General features: G+C 36.9%; 2 protein-coding genes across 2 annotated transcripts in view; one reads left to right on the forward strand and one right to left on the reverse strand.

Annotated features, from left to right (window-relative positions):
* Positions 1-494: 494 nt before the first annotated feature.
* On the reverse strand, positions 495-2,718 carry LOC144342550 (ATP synthase F(1) complex subunit epsilon, mitochondrial-like). Its single transcript, XM_078005609.2, has 3 exons — positions 2,591-2,718; positions 1,784-1,914; positions 495-727 (listed from the first exon to the last, which is right to left on the reverse strand). Exons 1-3 carry the CDS (start codon positions 2,620-2,622, stop codon positions 717-719), a joined length of 174 nt encoding a protein of 57 aa, XP_077861735.1. The 5' UTR covers positions 2,623-2,718; the 3' UTR covers positions 495-716.
* A 235-nt stretch (positions 2,719-2,953) lies between these two features.
* The window catches only part of LOC102801439 (differentially expressed in FDCP 8-like), a 28,320-nt gene continuing 11,060 nt past the window's right edge, over positions 2,954-20,213 (forward strand). The window contains exons 1-6 of the mRNA XM_085500095.1: positions 2,954-3,230; positions 5,186-5,266; positions 6,136-6,694; positions 17,474-17,649; positions 18,396-18,690; positions 19,080-19,144. Coding sequence (XP_085356221.1) covers positions 6,151-6,694; positions 17,474-17,649; positions 18,396-18,690; positions 19,080-19,144 — 1,080 coding nt within the window. The 5' untranslated portion in view covers positions 2,954-3,230; positions 5,186-5,266; positions 6,136-6,150. The remainder of the gene's footprint in view (positions 3,231-5,185; positions 5,267-6,135; positions 6,695-17,473; positions 17,650-18,395; positions 18,691-19,079; positions 19,145-20,213) is intronic.

Raw genomic sequence — 20,213 nt, forward strand, 5'->3', positions numbered from 1 at the left:
TCTGTCACAAGAAATTGTCATCGCTAGAGGATGAAGTTGTGGATTCAAACGCCACCCTTTGCCATCTTATTTTGAAATAGTTGAGGATTTAACTCCAAACTTGCAGTTTACAATGGCAAGGGGTTGTGTGGCCTGAATATTTCACTGGTAGACGACAAAGAGGGCGGAGAAGTCTGGTTTAGGTTTTATTTCTTCAGTCCCATCATGGGTTGTGTTGACGCATGGTATGCAATGCAAACCATGTGGTACACATGCATGGCTGAATGACTGGCATTTTAGTGCTGAAAATAGAGCAATTATGCAAAATCTTGGTTGTGTATTGACAGATTTCATTCACACTTGGTACATTAGATATTATGGGTTCTTCGCAGATCTGATTAAAAATTTCAATAATGGCATCCAACCACAAAGTGTGTGGTATTTCCTGGCAACACATTAATTCCTGTGAGTATACATGGAAGTCACTAGAATCTAGGTATAGCAAGACGACAAGCTTAAAAGTCAATACAAACTTCACCTTTATTTATATATAATTGTGAAAGTCACATTTTAACAATACATTGACTTAATTTCAATGGCAACTGGAGCAGAATGCAAGGAGAAAACGGCCTATTAGAGAGAATTGACGTGTTGAATCCTATCCAATCTTCAAAGCACTACAGGTTCTACATCAGAAAAATTATGAATTTACACACACGCACACCATTTAACAAATCTTAGTCTTTTTCTGAAAGATATAAAAAGTTGTACATAATAAGAAACAAGTATAGTGCAAGAAACTGCTAAGATAAGCATGTGTACAGGATGATGTAATCGAATGGGAGCAATTATTAATTACTGCCCCCCTCGCTGTTAGGGGTACAGTAGCAAACTATTTAGATTATGCAAATTATTTAGGTGTATTCGACTGATTGGACAAATATATAATTTGAGTATGTTTAATGAAATCTGGTTGTTCACATAATAGAGCAGATAGAGCAGTGGCATTATTTTAGATACTGTACATGTACTGTTTTATTGAATAAATGTGAATATACTTGTCTTGTAACTTGAAAAGTGAAATGTATAATCTCAGATAAAATAGGTGGTTGGAACAAAATGGAAATATGAAAAAATTCTATCCACACAAACAGCAACGTTGAAAATCACATTTGTGAATATCTGCTGTTTGCAGTGCAAATGATGCACAATATAAATCTACTGAGGGTGGAAGACCAGTGAATAGCAATGAAACTGGTGTCTGTGGGTATCGAACAATGAGAATGAAAGCGAAATTCACAAATGTTAGATCTCAAAAAAATATTTGATTATAGAAAAGCCCTGCAAGCAAGCAGAGAGCTAATTAGTGCCATTGTTTATATTATAGATGCTGACATCATTTATTTTCCAAAAAAGAAAATATACATGTACCGGGTAGGTATGGTGCAGTATAGGAAATAAAAGGCGATGTTCTTGTATGGTGCAAAGGTGGACCTGACTTTTATAATAAAAAAAAAATGTCCACATATCAAACAAAAAAGGTGATATTTCATTTCATATTCTTTGTATCATATTTATATGTTAAAATGTGCTGTTTGGATACCAATTTTTCATTGTCACACCAAAAATGTGTGATATTCTTTAGAGAGTTATCAATTCTTTGGGGCAATGGTTCTCACCAACTTAGCAAGATCTCAGGTATGGAAATGTTCTGATTTTGGAGGGTTTGGCAGTCTATGGGGTTGTTGAGTTTACAGGAATGGAAATCTACACAATTTTCACAGGAAAAGGAAGCTGTACTCACTCTCAGGTTTTCCATCCTTCCATACATTAACTTTTGAAAAAGTTTCTTCTTTCTTCATAGCTTTTGCTTGTGCATCTGGCTTTAATGCCCTCCTAAGCAACCTTGCACATAGTGAAGAGTATTGAATGTAACTGAAATACAGAAAAAATAGGCAATGTTTGAGCTTCTGAGAGCCAAAAAAGGGCAATCGGGTAATTCAGGCAATCATTGAAGGGCATGGAAGTCCCTAGTATGTCCCTCGATACACAACATTGTCAGATGATGATATTCACATTCAATCATCTGGCTACCAACTCAAACACCACAATGAACCCTGGTATAGCAAAATGAGATTAACATTTAATTTGTCATATGTTTGGTCCAAAACAATGCGCATCAATTTGCTCCATATACATCTCATTTTACTAGAGCATAACATATGGCAATGTGCCATATCAGGGAAATCAAATCAGCCATGAAAACTTCAAGTGCTATCAAGAATCACTCACTGCGATATCACCACCAGAGGGCGTAATAACACACGTTTTCATCAATTCTAAATATTGTTCACTAATATACTGGCAGATACACGCTTGCAAGGAAGACGAATGATGATCATAAGGTCCCTTTTTATGGAATGGTGTACATTTTGTTGGCAAAAAACCGGCCGAATAACTATTACAAATTAATAAACGTAGACTTGTTTTTACAACTAAGGACAGTCCCTCCTGAACTGACCCACGATTTATATGATACGGCATTTGCGACAGCTAAAATATTTAAAAAAAATAGTCGTTTTAGGTTGTATGATATATTACAGTTATTTACCTCATACCCGCCTGTCTCCAAGCCGCAACCATTTTCAAAAAGTGTGCAACTCAATTTTCTGATATATTCTCAAAACACGACCTCACGTACGCCGGTAAATAATGGCCGCCAGTGGATATTACCCAGCATTCAAATCACTGAACTCCGTAGGGCGCTTGAAAATTATCTCAGGAAAAAGTATCGAAAGCAACAAATGTTCTGGATATCTCCAAACGAGTTGAAGTACTAAAAAATACTGCTAACGTCACGTTATTTCGTCATAATTCTTCAAACGAACCTGTTTCATGGTTTTTATTTTGTATTATATTTGTCATCTTGGGGACTCCGAATTATATATCACCCGGATGCTGAACTATTATTCAAAATGTCTGCTTTTATGTGATTATTTTTTTCGTATCTGTCAATGCAAGTAACTGTAGGGCCATTAAAAGAATTCTACCGATCCACCAGCATGTGCACAACTTCTTCGAAAAATGTAAATCAGCAAGAGTAATTTTACACTAGTTTTTGCTGAAAAAACGACGTTTCAGCAATGTTTTGAATTGATCGTCAGCTGCGAATGGGTTTTTTATCGCCCAGATCAGGGATATATCGATCTTCCGCGTCATGTGATGATATGTAACTTCGCCGATTCAATGTCGTAAGTTATTAACCATTTGCCTTTTCACTGTAATTATTAACGACCATTCTTTGGAAAGCCGAGTTGCTTCGTGAATACGTATTGTACACCTGTTGGGATTGTGGTTTACATGTAATCACAGTCCTTCTATCATAGACAGAAAGACTGTGATGTAATACTGTCTTTTTACTGAATAAAATATATTCTATTTGCAACGTACATAATCCCAGGTGCGTAATTTCCACCAAATAGAAATTTAAAGAACAAACCAGCTAAATAAATAATTCTAAATCATTAAAAACAAATGTACCAGCATGTATTTGATGTGGTCGTCATTACCAGTCTTAGTTTGTGTGTTTCAAACACAATCACTTGAAACATAAAAATAAATACGACTTTTATCACAAACATGTTATAAGCGACTACGATACAAGCGTCTTATTGATGTTTTTTTTTTTCTGTTTTAAGATAAATGCTTTATTTCTTTCTACGTGTGTAGAAACCTCAAAATGTTATCAATTTTTCTTGAAGTTGTAATAAAGCACCATTCTATCTTAGTGCTAAGTGGTGAGTACAGGTATGTGAATGTTGAGGTGTTTGTTTTCACTGAGGGCTGTCAAGTCTCAAAGTAAATATCACCTCTACACATATACAGCAACAGCCATGTACAAATGTATTCTATATTTTTTGATTACATAATGTTGGAGAGGTCCAATGCTGAGGAATTCTGCTAGCTCTTTTCTCTCAGAATGTTGTCATTTCTTGTAATAGTAAACTGTATAATTTGACAGATTTGAAAAGCGAAGAATACCTAACATTTGTGTGTATATAATAATTTCATTTCTAATTTTGAGAAAAAGAAAGACGAAAGTATTTGCTCTTGACAGATGAAGCATTGACCATGATATAATTATAATCACCAACCAAATCGCATGAAACAATTCTAGTCACAAAATCTCATGATACAATTCTCATTACTAAATCTCATGATCCAATTCTAATCAACAAATCTCATGATCCAATTTTAATCAATAAATCTCATGATTCAATTCTAATCAACAAATCTCATGATCTAAATTTAATCAATAAATCTCATGATTCAATTCTAATCAACAAATCTTATGATCCAATTTTAATCACCAAATCTCATGATCCAATTCTAATCACCAAATCTCATGATCTAATTCTAATCAACAAATCTCATGATCTAATTCTAATCAACAAATCTCATGATCCAATTCTAATCACAAAATCTCATGATCCAATTCTAATCAACAAATCTTATGATCCAATTTTAATCAACAAATCTTATGATCCAATTCTAATCAACAAATTTCATGATCCAATTCTAATCATCAAATCTCATGATCCAATTTTAATCATCAAATCTCATGATCCAATTCTAATCAACAAATCTCATTATCCAATTTTAATCAACAAATCTCATGATCCAATTCTAATCAACAAATTCCATGGTTCCATTCTAATCAAAAAATCTCATGATCCAATTCTAATCAACAAATTTCATGATCCAATTCTAATCAACAAATCTCATGATCAAATTCTAATCACCAAATCTCATGATCCAATTCTAATCAACAAATTTCACGATCCAGTTCTAATCACAAAATCTCATGATCCAATTCTAATCAACAAATCTTATGATCCAATTTTAATCAACAACTCTTATGATCCAATTCTAATCAACAAATCTCATGATCCAATTCTAATCACCAAATCTCATGATCCAATTCTAATCACCAAATCTCATGATCCAATTCTAATCATCAAATCTCATGATCCAATTCTAATCACAAAATCTCATGATCCAATTCTAATCACTAAATCTCATGATTCAATTCTAATCACTAAATCTCATGATTCAATTCTAATCACCAAATTTCATGATCCAATTCTAATCAACAAATCTCATCATCCAATTCTAATCACCAAATGTTATATCATTGTTTTCATAGGACTAACTACATGTTTACGTCATGAAGGTAAAACCTACAAACGTATATAGTTAAGGAACTCTGAAAAAAGCTAGGTTACAGGTAAGATATATTTATAGTCTAGATGTTGTTTCTTATGTGCAAATTGCAAGTGCTACTGGTACATATAGTGGAGTTTTGTCACATGCCAGGGCTGTGTGACCAGCTTCCTTGTCATTATGGCATTTTAATGTGATATCCTGCTATCAACCATAGCTGATCGAACGAAAGCAACTGCTGAAAGTTTCTTCAAAGTTTCTTTCGTAAGAGGAAGTAAAGCTTTGTAGTACGTTCTTCCCGAGAGAGGACGTATAATTTATTTTTAATAAAGAATAAAGAAGCAATACCAATTCATTCATTCAACAATTGTAAACCAAAAATTCATCATCTCTCATAAGTGTAGACGCATGTCCTCCTCTGTATTGTACCATTTTGAAAGAAGGAGCAGCTTCTGATGAAGATTTTACAGTATTTAAAAATATATACTGTAAAATCTGTATTAGAAGCTGTGGCTTCTATTAAAATGGTATATCGCAACAGAGGGGATGCTGTTTCTATGAGAAATGATGAGTTTTTAGTTCTCAATTATTCAAAAAGAATGGGTGTGACTTCTATTAGGGATGCGGCTTCTAATAGAGATTTAACAGTACTAGTATATATTTGTGTTATTTTTTCAACTTCCCCACTATTATAAACTAGATTTTCAGATTACACATTGTGAACTAAATACAAAAATAGGGACTAAATTGAGAATATTGTTGCTACTTGTACCATTTTAGAAGTTGGTTATACAATGTAAAATGAGATGCCTTTGATGCATCCCTTCAGAAAAAATAAACTCCAAGTGAAAATAAAGTACTTTACAGTATATGGTGCACTATGTTGCTAACTTGAGAAAGTTATATGTGACTGAAATATTTTTTTTACAACAGTAAACAACCATAGCAATGGATGATGCAAATAGTAAATTGAAAACTGGTTATTGCGATGATCCTTTAGATGGAAGTAATCACCATTCAGGAACTAGAAGCCCAGTGAAGGTGACCCATGATGGACTGTTGACCACATACCACACAGAAACCGCTGTTATCACTATAAACTTTGGCAGTGTTTCTGATGAAACATCCTCTGAAGAAGGGGAGGACGAAGTGTCTGGAAAGGAGGCGCAAAATGAGGCTGAAAATTCAATCGGGGGCACAGAGGTAGTCAGGAACCATGCACAAGAATGTTCTCCACTTACAACTGAACGTACATGTGAATTGCAAGGAAATGATAATAAGGGAAGTGAAACTGAAACTGTTACGCAGAGTGTGGATATGAAAATAAACAAACCCGACAATAGACTGAGGTTAGACAATGAAACAACACCTCTTGCTATATCAACACCAGAAGATTGTGAGTCATTGAAGAATAAATACAGTGATCAGAATACTAATGATAATTCTGAGGCTTGCGAAGACGAAATCAGTGATCAGATTGCCAAAATGAGAAGTGAGCGATGTAACCCTTTTAACAGAGTTCCTTTTCTTGAAGAGAATCATTTTGATTCTGACACTCCAAGAGCACCGTCTGGTGGCATGTTTCTGTTCAAAAGTAAACTGATCGGTACAGGTATTTGTAATTACCTATAAGTGTACCATTTGTTTCTGTCCTGTAATCCCTGCATGCAGCCCATCAAAACAACTTTCACTAATTTGCTTATTTGTTTATAATGATCTGAAAATATTCTAGGAACATGTAGCCATCATCATCATTAAAATGTAGTTAAGTTCTATTCTGGATTTTGTTTTAATCCTAATTGTAACAAAATCCTTAAAAACTCTATAGGGATGGTACAATTAGGGTTGAATCTTCCCAGAATGCACTGTTCATCACTACATGTAATTCAATTTTCATCTCCATCTTATTAAAGAACATAAACTAGGGTTTTGTTCATTCTATGAAATATTGGGCCAAAATAGCTATTGTGGTATCAAATGAATACAGATAGGATAAAATGTTAGCATGTACGGCTGGTGTAAATGTTAGCATGTACAGATAGTGTAAATGTTAGCATGTACAGATAGGGTAAAATGTTAGCATGTACACATGGGGTAAAATGTTATCATGTACAGATGGGATAAAATGTTAGCTTGTACAGATAGGGTAAAATGTTAGCTTGTACAGATGGGATAAAATGTTAGCATGTACAGATAGGGTAAATGTTAGCATGTACAGATAGGGTAAAATGTTAGCATGTACAGATAGGGTAAAATGTTAGCTTGTACAGATAGGGTAAAACATTAGCATGTAAATATAGGATAAAATGTTAGCATGTACAGATGGGATAAAATGTTAGCTTGTACAGATAGGGTAAAATGTTAGCTTGTACAGATGGGATAAAATGTTAGCATGTACAGATAGGGTAAATGTTAGCATGTACAGATAGGGTAAAATGTTAGCATGTACAGATAGGGTAAAATGTTAGCTTGTACAGATAGGGTAAAACATTAGCATGTAAATATAGGATAAAATGTTAGCATGTACAGATAGGGTAAAATGTTAGCATGTGCAGATAGAGTAAAATGTTAGCATGTACAGATAGGGTAAAATGTTAGCTTGTACAGATGGGGTAAAATGTTAGCTTGTACAGATGGGGTAAAATGTTAGCATGTACAGATGGGATAAAATGTTAGCATGTACAGATGGGATAAAATGTTAGCATGTACAGATAGGGTAAAATGTTAGCTTGTACAGATGGGGTAAAATGTTAGCAATGTACAAATGGGATAAAATGTTAGCATGTACAGATAGGGTAAAATGTTAGCTTGTACAGATAGGGTAAAATGTTAGCTTGTACAGATAGGATGAAATGTTAGCTTCTACAGATGGGATAAAATGTTAGCATGTACAGATGGGGTAAAATGTTAGCTTGTACAGATAGGATGAAATGTTATCTTCTACAGATGGGATAAAATGTTAGCATGTACAGATGGGGTAAAATGTTAGCATGTACAGATAGGGTATCCATTAATAATACCGTAAACAAGGAATTATTTATGGAAGTGGCTGGATATTTTGTAAAAAAGTTGTATGCGGGTAAACTATTATTTGGAGGTAATTTCAAACAAGCATGAAATGTGGAACCAAGATGCAGAAAACTTGAAATGTGTTATTGAATACAAATGTAAATAAAATAAATCAATTTAATTTCGGCTTGCTTGAGCAAAAAATAATATTAGAGTTATTCTACAGAATATTGGTATTTTAATTGTGTATTGGTGGTATTCTCTGGTGTATTGGTGGTATTCTCTGGTGTATTGGTGGTATTGTCTGGTGTATTGGTGGTATTCACTGGTGTATTGGTGGTATTCACTGGTGTATTGGTGGTATTCACTGGTGTATTGGTGGTATTCTCTGGTGTATTGGTGGTATTCTCTGGTGTATTGGTGGTATTCTCTGGTGTATTGGTGGTATTCTCTGGTGTATTGGTGATATTCACTGGTGTATTGGTGGTATTCTCTGGTGTATTGGTGGTATTCTCTGGTGTATTGGTGGTATTCTCTGGTGTATTGGTGGTATTCACTGGTGTATTGGTGGTATTCTCTGGTGTATTGGTGGTATTCACTGGTGTATTGGTGGTATTCTCTGGTGTATTGGTGGTATTCTCTGGTGTATTGGTGGTATTCACTGGTGTATTGGTGGTATTCTCTGGTGTATTGGTGGTATTCACTGGTGTATTGGTGGTATTCTCTGGTGTATTGGTGGTATTCTCTGGTGTATTGGTGATATTCACTGGTGTATTGGTGGTATTCTCTGGTGTATTGGTGGTATTCTCTGGTGTATTGGTGGTATTCTCTGGTGTATTGGTGGTATTCACTGGTGTATTGGTGGTATTCTCTGGTGTATTGGTGGTATTCTCTGGTGTATTTTTGGTATTATATGATGTATTGGTGGTATTCTATAGTGTATTGGTGGTATTCTCTGATGTATTGGTGGTATTCTCTGGTGTATTGGTGGAATTCTCTGGTGTATTGGTGGTATTCTCTGGTGTATTGGTGGTATTCTCTGGTGTATTGGTGGTATTCTCTGGTGTATTGGTGGTATTCACTGGTGTATTGGTGGTATTCTCTGGTGTATTGGTAGTATTTACTGGTGTATTGGTGGTATTCTCTGGTGTATTGGTGGTATTCACTGGTGTATTGGTGGTATTCACTGGTGTATTGGTGGTATTCTCTGGTGTATTGGTGGTATTCTCTGGTGTATTTTTGGTATTATATGATGTATTGGTGGTATTCTATAGTGTATTGGTGGTATTCTCTGATGTATTGGTGGTATTCTCTGGTGTATTGGTGGAATTCTCTGGTGTATTGGTGGTATTCTCTGGTGTATTGGTGGTATTCTCTGGTGTATTGGTGGTATTCTCTGGTGTATTGGTGGTATTGTCTGGTGTATTGGTGGTATTCACTGGTGTATTGGTGGTATTCACTGGTGTATTGGTGGTATTCTCTGGTGTATTGGTGGTATTCTCTGGTGTATTGGTGGTATTCTCTGGTGTATTGGTGGTATTCTCTGGTGTATTGGTGATATTCACTGGTGTATTGGTGGTATTCTCTGGTGTATTGGTGGTATTCTCTGGTGTATTGGTGGTATTCACTGGTGTATTGGTGGTATTCACTGGTGTATTGGTGGTATTCTCTGGTGTATTGGTGGTATTCTCTGGTGTATTGGTGGTATTCTCTGGTGTATTGGTGATATTCACTGGTGTATTGGTGATATTCTCTGGTGTATTGGTGGTATTCTCTGGTGTATTGGTGATATTCTCTGGTGTATTGGTGGTATTCACTGGTGTATTGGTGGTATTCTCTGGTGTATTGGTGGTATTCTCTGGTGTATTGGTGGTATTCACTGGTGTATTGGTGGTATTCTCTGGTGTATTGGTGGTATTCACTGGTGTATTGGTGGTATTCTCTGGTGTATTGGTGGTATTCTCTGGTGTATTGGTGGTATTCACTGGTGTATTGGTGGTATTCTCTGATGTATTGGTGGTATTCTCTGGTGTATTGGTGGTATTCTCTGGTGTATTGGTGGTATTCTCTGGTGTATTGGTGGTATTCTCTGGTGTATTGGTGGTATTCACTGGTGTATGGGTGGTATTCTCTGGTGTATTGGTGGTATTCTCTGGTGTATTTTTGGTATTATATGATGTATTGGTGGTATTCTATAGTGTATTGGTGGTATTCTCTGATGTATTGGTGGTATTCTCTGGTGTATTGGTGGAATTCTCTGGTGTATTGGTGGTATTCACTGGTGTATTGGTGGTATTCTCTGGTGTATTGGTGGTATTCTCTGGTGTATTGGTGGTATTCTCTGGTGTATTGGTGGTATTCTATGATGTATTGGTGGTATTCACTGGTGTATTGGTGGTATTCTCTGGTGTATTGGTGGTATTCTATGATGTATTGGTGGTATTCTCTGGTGTATTGGTGGTATTCTCTGGTGTATTGGTGGTATTCTCTGGTGTATTGGTAGTATTCACTGGTGTATTGGTGGTATTCTCTGGTGTATTGGTGGTATTCTCTGGTGTATTGGTGGTATTCTCTGGTGTATTGGTGGTATTCTCTGGTGTATTGGTGGTATTCTATGATGTATTGGTGGTATTCTCTGGTGTATTGGTGGTATTCTCTGGTGTATTGGTGGTATTCTCTGGTGTATTGGTGGTATTCTCTGATGTATTGGTGGTATTCTATGATGTATTGGTGGTATTCTATGATGTATTGGTGGTATTCTCTGGTGTATTGGTGGTATTCTCTGATGTATTGGTGGTATTCTATGATGTATTGGTGGTATTCTCTGGTGTATTGGTGGTATTCTCTGGTGTATTGGTGGTATTCTATGATGTATTGGTGGTATTCCCTGGTGTATTGGTGGTATTCTCTGGTGTATTGGTGGTATTCACTGGTGTATTGGTGGTATTCTCTGGTGTATTGGTGGTATTCTCTGGTGTATTGGTGGTATTCTCTGGTGTATTGGTGGTATTCACTGGTGTATTGGTGGTATTCTCTGGTGTATTGGTAGTATTCTCTGGTGTATTGGTGGTATTCTCTGGTGTATTGGTGGTATTCACTGGTGTATTGGTGGTATTCTCTGGTGTATTGGTAGTATTCTCTGGTGTATTGGTAGTATTCTCTGGTGTATTGGTGGTATTCTCTGGTGTATTGGTGGTATTCTCTGGTGTATTGGTGGTATTCACTGGTGTATTGGTGGTATTCACTGGTGTATTGGTGGTATTCTCTGGTGTATTGGTGGTATTCTCTGGTGTATTGGTGGTATTCTCTGGTGTATTGGTGGTATTCACTGGTGTATTGGTGGTATTCACTGGTGTATTGGTGGTATTCTCTGGTGTATTGGTGGTATTCTCTGGTGTATTGGTGGTATTCTCTGGTGTATTGGTGGTATTCTCTGATGTATTGGTGGTATTCTCTGGTGTATTGGTGGTATTCTCTGGTGTATTGGTGGTATTCTCTGGTGTATTGGTGGTATTCTCTGGTGTATTGGTGGTATTCTCTGGTGTATTGGTGGTATTCTCTGGTGTATTGGTGGTATTCTCTGGTGTATTGGTGGTATTCTCTGGTGTATTGGTGGTATTCTCTGGTGTATTGGTGGTATTCTCTGGTGTATTGGTGGTATTCTCTGGTGTATTGGTGGTATTCTATGATGTATTGGTGGTATTCTATGATGTATTGGTGGTATTCTCTGGTGTATTGGTGGTATTCACTGGTGTATTGGTAGTATTCTCTGGTGTATTGGTGGTATTCACTGGTGTATTGGTAGTATTCTCTGGTGTATTGGTGGTATTCACTGGTGTATTGGTAGTATTCTCTGGTGTATTGGTGGTATTCTCTGATGTATTGGTGGTATTCTCTGGTGTATTGGTGGTATTCTCTGGTGTATTGGTGGTATTCTCTGGTGTATTGGTAGTATTCTCTGGTGTATTGGTGGTATTCTCTGGTGTATTGGTGGTATTCACTGGTGTATTGGTGGTATTCTCTGGTGTATTGGTAGTATTCTCTGGTGTATTGGTAGTATTCTCTGGTGTATTGGTGGTATTCTCTGGTGTATTGGTGGTATTCTCTGGTGTATTGGTGGTATTCACTGGTGTATTGGTGGTATTCACTGGTGTATTGGTGGTATTCTCTGGTGTATTGGTGGTATTCTCTGGTGTATTGGTGGTATTCTCTGGTGTATTGGTGGTATTCACTGGTGTATTGGTGGTATTCACTGGTGTATTGGTGGTATTCTCTGGTGTATTGGTGGTATTCTCTGGTGTATTGGTGGTATTCTCTGGTGTATTGGTGGTATTCTCTGATGTATTGGTGGTATTCTCTGGTGTATTGGTGGTATTCTCTGGTGTATTGGTGGTATTCTCTGGTGTATTGGTGGTATTCTCTGGTGTATTGGTGGTATTCTCTGGTGTATTGGTGGTATTCTCTGGTGTATTGGTGGTATTCTCTGGTGTATTGGTGGTATTCTCTGGTGTATTGGTGGTATTCTCTGGTGTATTGGTGGTATTCTCTGGTGTATTGGTGGTATTCTCTGGTGTATTGGTGGTATTCTCTGGTGTATTGGTGGTATTCTCTGGTGTATTGGTGGTATTCTATGATGTATTGGTGGTATTCTATGATGTATTGGTGGTATTCTCTGGTGTATTGGTGGTATTCACTGGTGTATTGGTAGTATTCTCTGGTGTATTGGTAGTATTCACTGGTGTATTGGTGGTATTCTCTGGTGTATTGGTGGTATTCTCTGGTGTATTGGTGGTATTCTCTGATGTATTGGTGGTATTCTCTGGTGTATTGGTGGTATTCTCTGGTGTATTGGTGGTATTCTCTGGTGTATTGGTGGTATTCTCTGGTGTATTGGTGGTATTCTCTGGTGTATTGGTGGTATTCTCTGGTGTATTGGTGGTATTCTCTGGTGTATTGGTGGTATTCTCTGGTGTATTGGTGGTATTCTCTGGTGTATTGGTGGTATTCTCTGGTGTATTGGTGGTATTCTCTGGTGTATTGGTGGTATTCTATGATGTATTGGTGGTATTCTATGATGTATTGGTGGTATTCTCTGGTGTATTGGTGGTATTCACTGGTGTATTGGTAGTATTCTCTGGTGTATTGGTGGTATTCACTGGTGTATTGGTAGTATTCTCTGGTGTATTGGTGGTATTCACTGGTGTATTGGTAGTATTCTCTGGTGTATTGGTGGTATTCTCTGATGTATTGGTGGTATTCTCTGGTGTATTGGTGGTATTCTATGATGTATTGGTGGTATTCTATGATGTATTGGTGGTATTCTCTGGTGTATTGGTAGTATTCTCTGGTGTATTGGTAGTATTCTCTGGTGTATTGGTGGTATTCTCTGGTGTATTGGTGGTATTCTCTGGTGTATTGGTGGTATTCACTGGTGTATTGGTGGTATTCACTGGTGTATTGGTGGTATTCTCTGGTGTATTGGTGGTATTCTCTGGTGTATTGGTGGTATTCTATGATGTATTGGTGGTATTCTATGATGTATTGGTGGTATTCTCTGGTGTATTGGTGGTATTCACTGGTGTATTGGTAGTATTCTCTGGTGTATTGGTGGTATTCTCTGGTGTATTGGTGGTATTCTCTGGTGTATTGGTGGTATTCTCTGGTGTATTGGTGGTATTCTATGATGTATTGGTGGTATTCTATGATGTATTGGTGGTATTCTCTGGTGTATTGGTGGTATTCTCTGGTGTATTGGTGGTATTCTCTGGTGTATTGGTAGTATTCTCTGGTGTATTGGTGGTATTCTCTGGTGTATTGGTGGTATTCACTGGTGTATTGGTGGTATTCTCTGGTGTATTGGTAGTATTCTCTGGTGTATTGGTAGTATTCTCTGGTGTATTGGTGGTATTCTCTGGTGTATTGGTGGTATTCTCTGGTGTATTGGTGGTATTCACTGGTGTATTGGTGGTATTCACTGGTGTATTGGTGGTATTCTCTGGTGTATTGGTGGTATTCTCTGGTGTATTGGTGGTATTCTCTGGTGTATTGGTGGTATTCACTGGTGTATTGGTGGTATTCACTGGTGTATTGGTGGTATTCTCTGGTGTATTGGTGGTATTCTCTGGTGTATTGGTGGTATTCTATGATGTATTGGTGGTATTCTATGATGTATTGGTGGTATTCTCTGGTGTATTGGTGGTATTCTCTGGTGTATTGGTGGTATTCTCTGGTGTATTGGTGGTATTCACTGGTGTATTGGTGGTATTCACTGGTGTATTGGTGGTATTCTCTGGTGTATTGGTGGTATTCTCTGGTGTATTGGTGGTATTCTATGATGTATTGGTGGTATTCTATGATGTATTGGTGGTATTCTCTGGTGTATTGGTGGTATTCACTGGTGTATTGGTAGTATTCTCTGGTGTATTGGTAGTATTCACTGGTGTATTGGTGGTATTCTCTGGTGTATTGGTGGTATTCTCTGGTGTATTGGTGGTATTCTCTGGTGTATTGGTGGTATTCTATGATGTATTGGTGGTATTCTATGATGTATTGGTGGTATTCTCTGGTGTATTGGTGGTATTCTCTGGTGTATTGGTGGTATTCTCTGGTGTATTGGTGGTATTCTATGATGTATTGGTGGTATTCTATGATGTATTGGTGGTATTCTCTGGTGTATTGGTGGTATTCACTGGTGTATTGGTAGTATTCTCTGGTGTATTGGTAGTATTCACTGGTGTATTGGTGGTATTCACTGGTGTATTGGTAGTATTCTCTGGTGTATTGGTAGTATTCACTGGTGTATTGGTGGTATTCTCTGGTGTATTGGTGGTATTCTCTGGTGTATTGGTGGTATTCTCTGGTGTATTGGTGGTATTCTCTGGTGTATTGGTGGTATTCTATGATGTATTGGTGGTATTCTATGATGTATTGGTGGTATTCTATGGTGTATTGGTGGTATTCTCTGGTGTATTGGTGGTATTCTATGATGTATTGGTGGTATTCTCTGGTGTATTGGTGGTATTCTCTGGTGTATTGGTGGTATTCTCTGGTGTATTGGTAGTATTCTCTGGTGTATTGGTGGTATTCTCTGGTGTATTGGTGGTATTCACTGGTGTATTGGTGGTATTCTCTGGTGTATTGGTAGTATTCTCTGGTGTATTGGTAGTATTCTCTGGTGTATTGGTGGTATTCTCTGGTGTATTGGTGGTATTCTCTGGTGTATTGGTGGTATTCACTGGTGTATTGGTGGTATTCACTGGTGTATTGGTGGTATTCTCTGGTGTATTGGTGGTATTCTCTGGTGTATTGGTGGTATTCACTGGTGTATTGGTGGTATTCACTGGTGTATTGGTGGTATTCTCTGGTGTATTGGTGGTATTCTCTGGTGTATTGGTGGTATTCTATGATGTATTGGTGGTATTCTATGATGTATTGGTGGTATTCTCTGGTGTATTGGTGGTATTCTCTGGTGTATTGGTGGTATTCTCTGGTGTATTGGTGGTATTCACTGGTGTATTGGTGGTATTCACTGGTGTATTGGTGGTATTCTCTGGTGTATTGGTGGTATTCTCTGGTGTATTGGTGGTATTCTATGATGTATTGGTGGTATTCTATGATGTATTGGTGGTATTCTCTGGTGTATTGGTGGTATTCACTGGTGTATTGGTAGTATTCTCTGGTGTATTGGTAGTATTCACTGGTGTATTGGTGGTATTCTCTGGTGTATTGGTGGTATTCTCTGGTGTATTGGTGGTATTCTCTGGTGTATTGGTGGTATTCTATGATGTATTGGTGGTATTCTATGATGTATTGGTGGTATTCTCTGGTGTATTGGTGGTATTCTCTGGTGTATTGGTGGTATTCTCTGGTGTATTGGTGGTATTCTATGATGTATTGGTGGTATTCTATGATGTATTGGTGGTATTCTCTGGTGTATTGGTGGTATTCACTGGTGTATTGGTAGTATTCTCTGGTGTATTGGTAGTATTCACTGGTGTATTGGTGGTATTCACTGGTGTATTGGTAGTATTCTCTGGTGTATTGGTAGTATTCACTGGTGTATTGGTGGTATTCTCTGGTGTATTGGTGGTATTCTCTGGTGTATTGGTGGTATTCTCTGGTGTATTGGTGGTATTCTCTGGTGTATTGGTGGTATTCTATGATGTATTGGTGGTATTCTATGATGTATTGGTGGTATTCTATGATGTATTGGTGGTATTCTATGATGTATTGGTGGTATTCTATGATGTATTGGTGGTATTCTATGGTGTATTGGTGGTATTCTCTGGTGTATTGGTGGTATTCTCTGGTGTATTGGTGGTATTCTCTGGTGTATTGGTGGTATTCTATGATGTATTGGTGGTATTCTATGATGTATTGGTGGTATTCTATGATGTATTGGTGGTATTCTATGATGTATTGGTGGTATTCTATGATGTATTGGTGGTATTCTATGATGTATTGGTGGTATTCTATGGTGTATTGGTGGTATTCTATGATGTATTGGTGGTATTCTATGATGTATTGGTGGTATTCACTGGTGTATTGGTGGTATTCTCTGGTGTATTGGTGGTATTCTCTGGTGTATTGGTGGTATTCTATGATGTATTGGTGGTATTCTATGATGTATTGGTGGTATTCACTGGTGTATTGGTGGTATTCTCTGGTGTATTGGTGGTATTCTCTGGTGTATTGGTGGTATTCTATGATGTATTGGTGGTATTCTATGGTGTATTGGTGGTATTCTATGATGTATTGGTGGTATTCTCTGGTGTATTGGTGGTATTCTCTGGTGTATTGGTGGTATTCTATGATGTATTGGTGGTATTCTATGATGTATTGGTGGTATTCTCTGGTGTATTGGTGGTATTCTCTGGTGTATTGGTGGTATTCTATGATGTATTGGTGGTATTCTATGATGTATTGGTGGTATTCACTGGTGTATTGGTGGTATTCTATGATGTATTGGTGGTATTCTATGATGTATTGGTGGTATTCTATGATGTATTGGTGGTATTCTATGGTGTATTGGTGGTATTCTATGATGTATTGGTGGTATTCTATGATGTATTGGTGGTATTCTCTGGTGTATTGGTGGTATTCTATGATGTATTGGTGGTATTCTATGATGTATTGGTGGTATTCTATGATGTATTGGTGGTATTCTATGGTGTATTGGTGGTATTCTATGATGTATTGGTGGTATTCTATGATGTATCTGTAATTGTGATCTTGAATAAACTGTAAACATTTTTTTTGCCAGGACCTTTATTTGAATCTGCAATGGATAATGATGGAGGCCATAGTTCAAGATCCAGTGAGACCAGTGAGACTATGACAGAGTCAAGTATACCATCTAGTTTTGCTGAATTTGATACGGATATATGTATAAGTAATGCTGAACTAGGATTAACTGAAGACCATTTCTCACATCCAGAGGTAGGATACTTCTACAAAGTCTGAAAACAGGAACTTATATTATTCCCCATTCAAACTTTGCACATACCTCATACATCATGTCATACTTTGTTTGGTGATTGGATTCACTATAACTAAATGTTAGCCATTTTTGTGTTGAAAATCATGCATTTCTGTAATAATGGAACCAGTTCTCTCTCACCTGTGGATGGATTTTTTTAAAAAATGATATCGTAAAATCTGTATTAGAAGCCGCATCTCTAATAGAAGTCGCACCCATTATTTTTGAATAATTGAGAACCAAAAATTCACCATTTCTCATATGTGTAGATGCTCTAATAGAAGCCGCATTCCCTCTGTTGCATTGTACCATTTTAATAGAAGCCATGGTTTCTAATACAGATTTTACAGTACTAAATGTATATGCATAGGCCCAATGCATGGTATTTTGTTTCTTCTCTACTCCGGATGTGAAAATGTTTCATACACCTAACCAACAATATCATTAGATAATTGGCTGAAAATACAGCTGTGTTGTAATCAATGTTGCTTTCAGGAAGCCTATGCTTGCAACACTGCTGTATTGTCAGTCAAATTGTATTATAGTATACAAATGTTTTTATTTAGTATAACTTAATATTACCAGTATATCAAGAAATCTGCCATCATGCAGTGTGAACTTTGTCCCCAAATACATATGTCCACCTATATCTGCCATTTATGCTGTTGTACAAATATTGATTGTAATAGTTTTTTGTTGTTGCTAGGGTTACTTTGGATTCACGAGAATAGAAGAGTTGGAATTGGCAATTGAGAATTGTAAAGATATGGTCAAAGAAGCTCCTGAACACACCGATAAACGGAGAGAATTAGTGAAAAAGTTGGTACAACTACGCATGAAATTACAAGAACTTAAGGAAGGTCCAGAAGAAGATGAGCCACACATCAAAGTAGCACTAGGGCATAAATTCAGGAAGAAAAATAGTAAAAGCTCTAAATATCACTGCGATAAATGTGTGGGTTTAATATGGGGTATGATTCAGACCTGGTATAAATGTAAAGGTACGTGTTACAATGTGATATTGTCTTATCCATCACACCCTGTCATACCTATGGAGTCATGCAATGAGATGCTGTATATGATTCCCCAATCACTGTAAAAAAAAATGGGAAAATTTCTTTTATATGTAAATTATGTTTCACCTTGTTGGGGATTCCCATGATGTCATCTCATGGAAGGCATACAAGAACCAATGAAATTGCTGCAGAGGGGAGGCATGCAAGGACCAATCAAATGACAGATGGGAGACCACATGCATGCATGTGACTTGGAAGAAGAATAGAATCTATTGCTTTACATTTTTTTTACCTTTCACTAGATGAAAGTTATATCTCATCTGTTAGTCTATGATTTGTTAAATTTGTTTAACTCTGTTTTTTTGACAATTCAGGTTGTGGCTATATCTGCCATGCAAAGTGTTTACCTTCCATCACAAGGACTTGTATTAGTAGCAAGGTAAGTGTGATATATGTATATTGGTGTTCAGTTTCGTATTACCAGCCAAGCTTTGAAAACAGTAGTGATAATTTGTCACATGGCTAGCAAAGCACAACCGCCTATGATCTTGTGGCAGTGTTAAGTGTTGTATGTAGCAGTTTAGTCCTGTAAACACATTAATTAACCCCCCGTAGTTTTGCCTTCGTCAGAACGTCCGGAACGATTTTTCGGTGATGGCTGGACCGATTTTTTTGAAACTTGGTACAAAGACATAGTGGTCAACCATACATGTGCACTTCAATTTATTTTCCGATTCGATCAAATATGGCCGACTGGTGGCCATTTTTAATGCCAAAATTCGGTCAACTTTGGTTCATGTGTGTGCATCGTCATTTCTTGGACAAAGGGACCACCTATACAAATGCATGTTTTTTTTTACTTTTTTGAAATGATCAAATATGGCTGACTGGCGTTAATAATGGCTTTTGTCCGTCCATTAATATTTCTCAGAAATGCCTTGACTGATTTCAATGATACTAGGTACAAAGACACAGTGAGGGAGGTATACATATTCACATGGATTTATTTCCTGATTTGATAAAATATGCCTGCCTGGTGGCCATTTTGAATGTCAAAATCATGTAAAATACAGTTTTTTGGGTGTGTCCATCATTTCTCGGGGATGCCTGCACCGATTTTGCTGAGATTTGGTACAAAGACAGAGTGACCACTGGTACAGATGCACATTGATTTATTTTTTCAAGGAATCAATTAATGAGCTCATTTGCATATTTAATTATTAATTTGAATTCTTGTTAATATCTTGTGAACTAATAGTCCAAATCAGATCAAACTTAGTAGAGACTTGATTTATCAATATAAGATATATGCTATGCAATATTAAGTTTCAATTTAATTAACAAGCTCATTTGCATAATAAATGGTTCAACGTTACTATATTCACCATGAAATCGATAACCCTGATGTTCTTTACTGGTAGAAGAAAAAGGATGAAAATGAAAGTAAACAAATCTTTATAAAATTAATTAATTCTTTGTGATCAAACAGCAATATATACAAAATAATC

This window comes from Saccoglossus kowalevskii, chromosome 6, assembly GCF_978046115.1.
Source record: "Saccoglossus kowalevskii chromosome 6, keSacKowa6.1, whole genome shotgun sequence".
Taxonomy (NCBI): domain Eukaryota; kingdom Metazoa; phylum Hemichordata; class Enteropneusta; family Harrimaniidae; genus Saccoglossus; species Saccoglossus kowalevskii.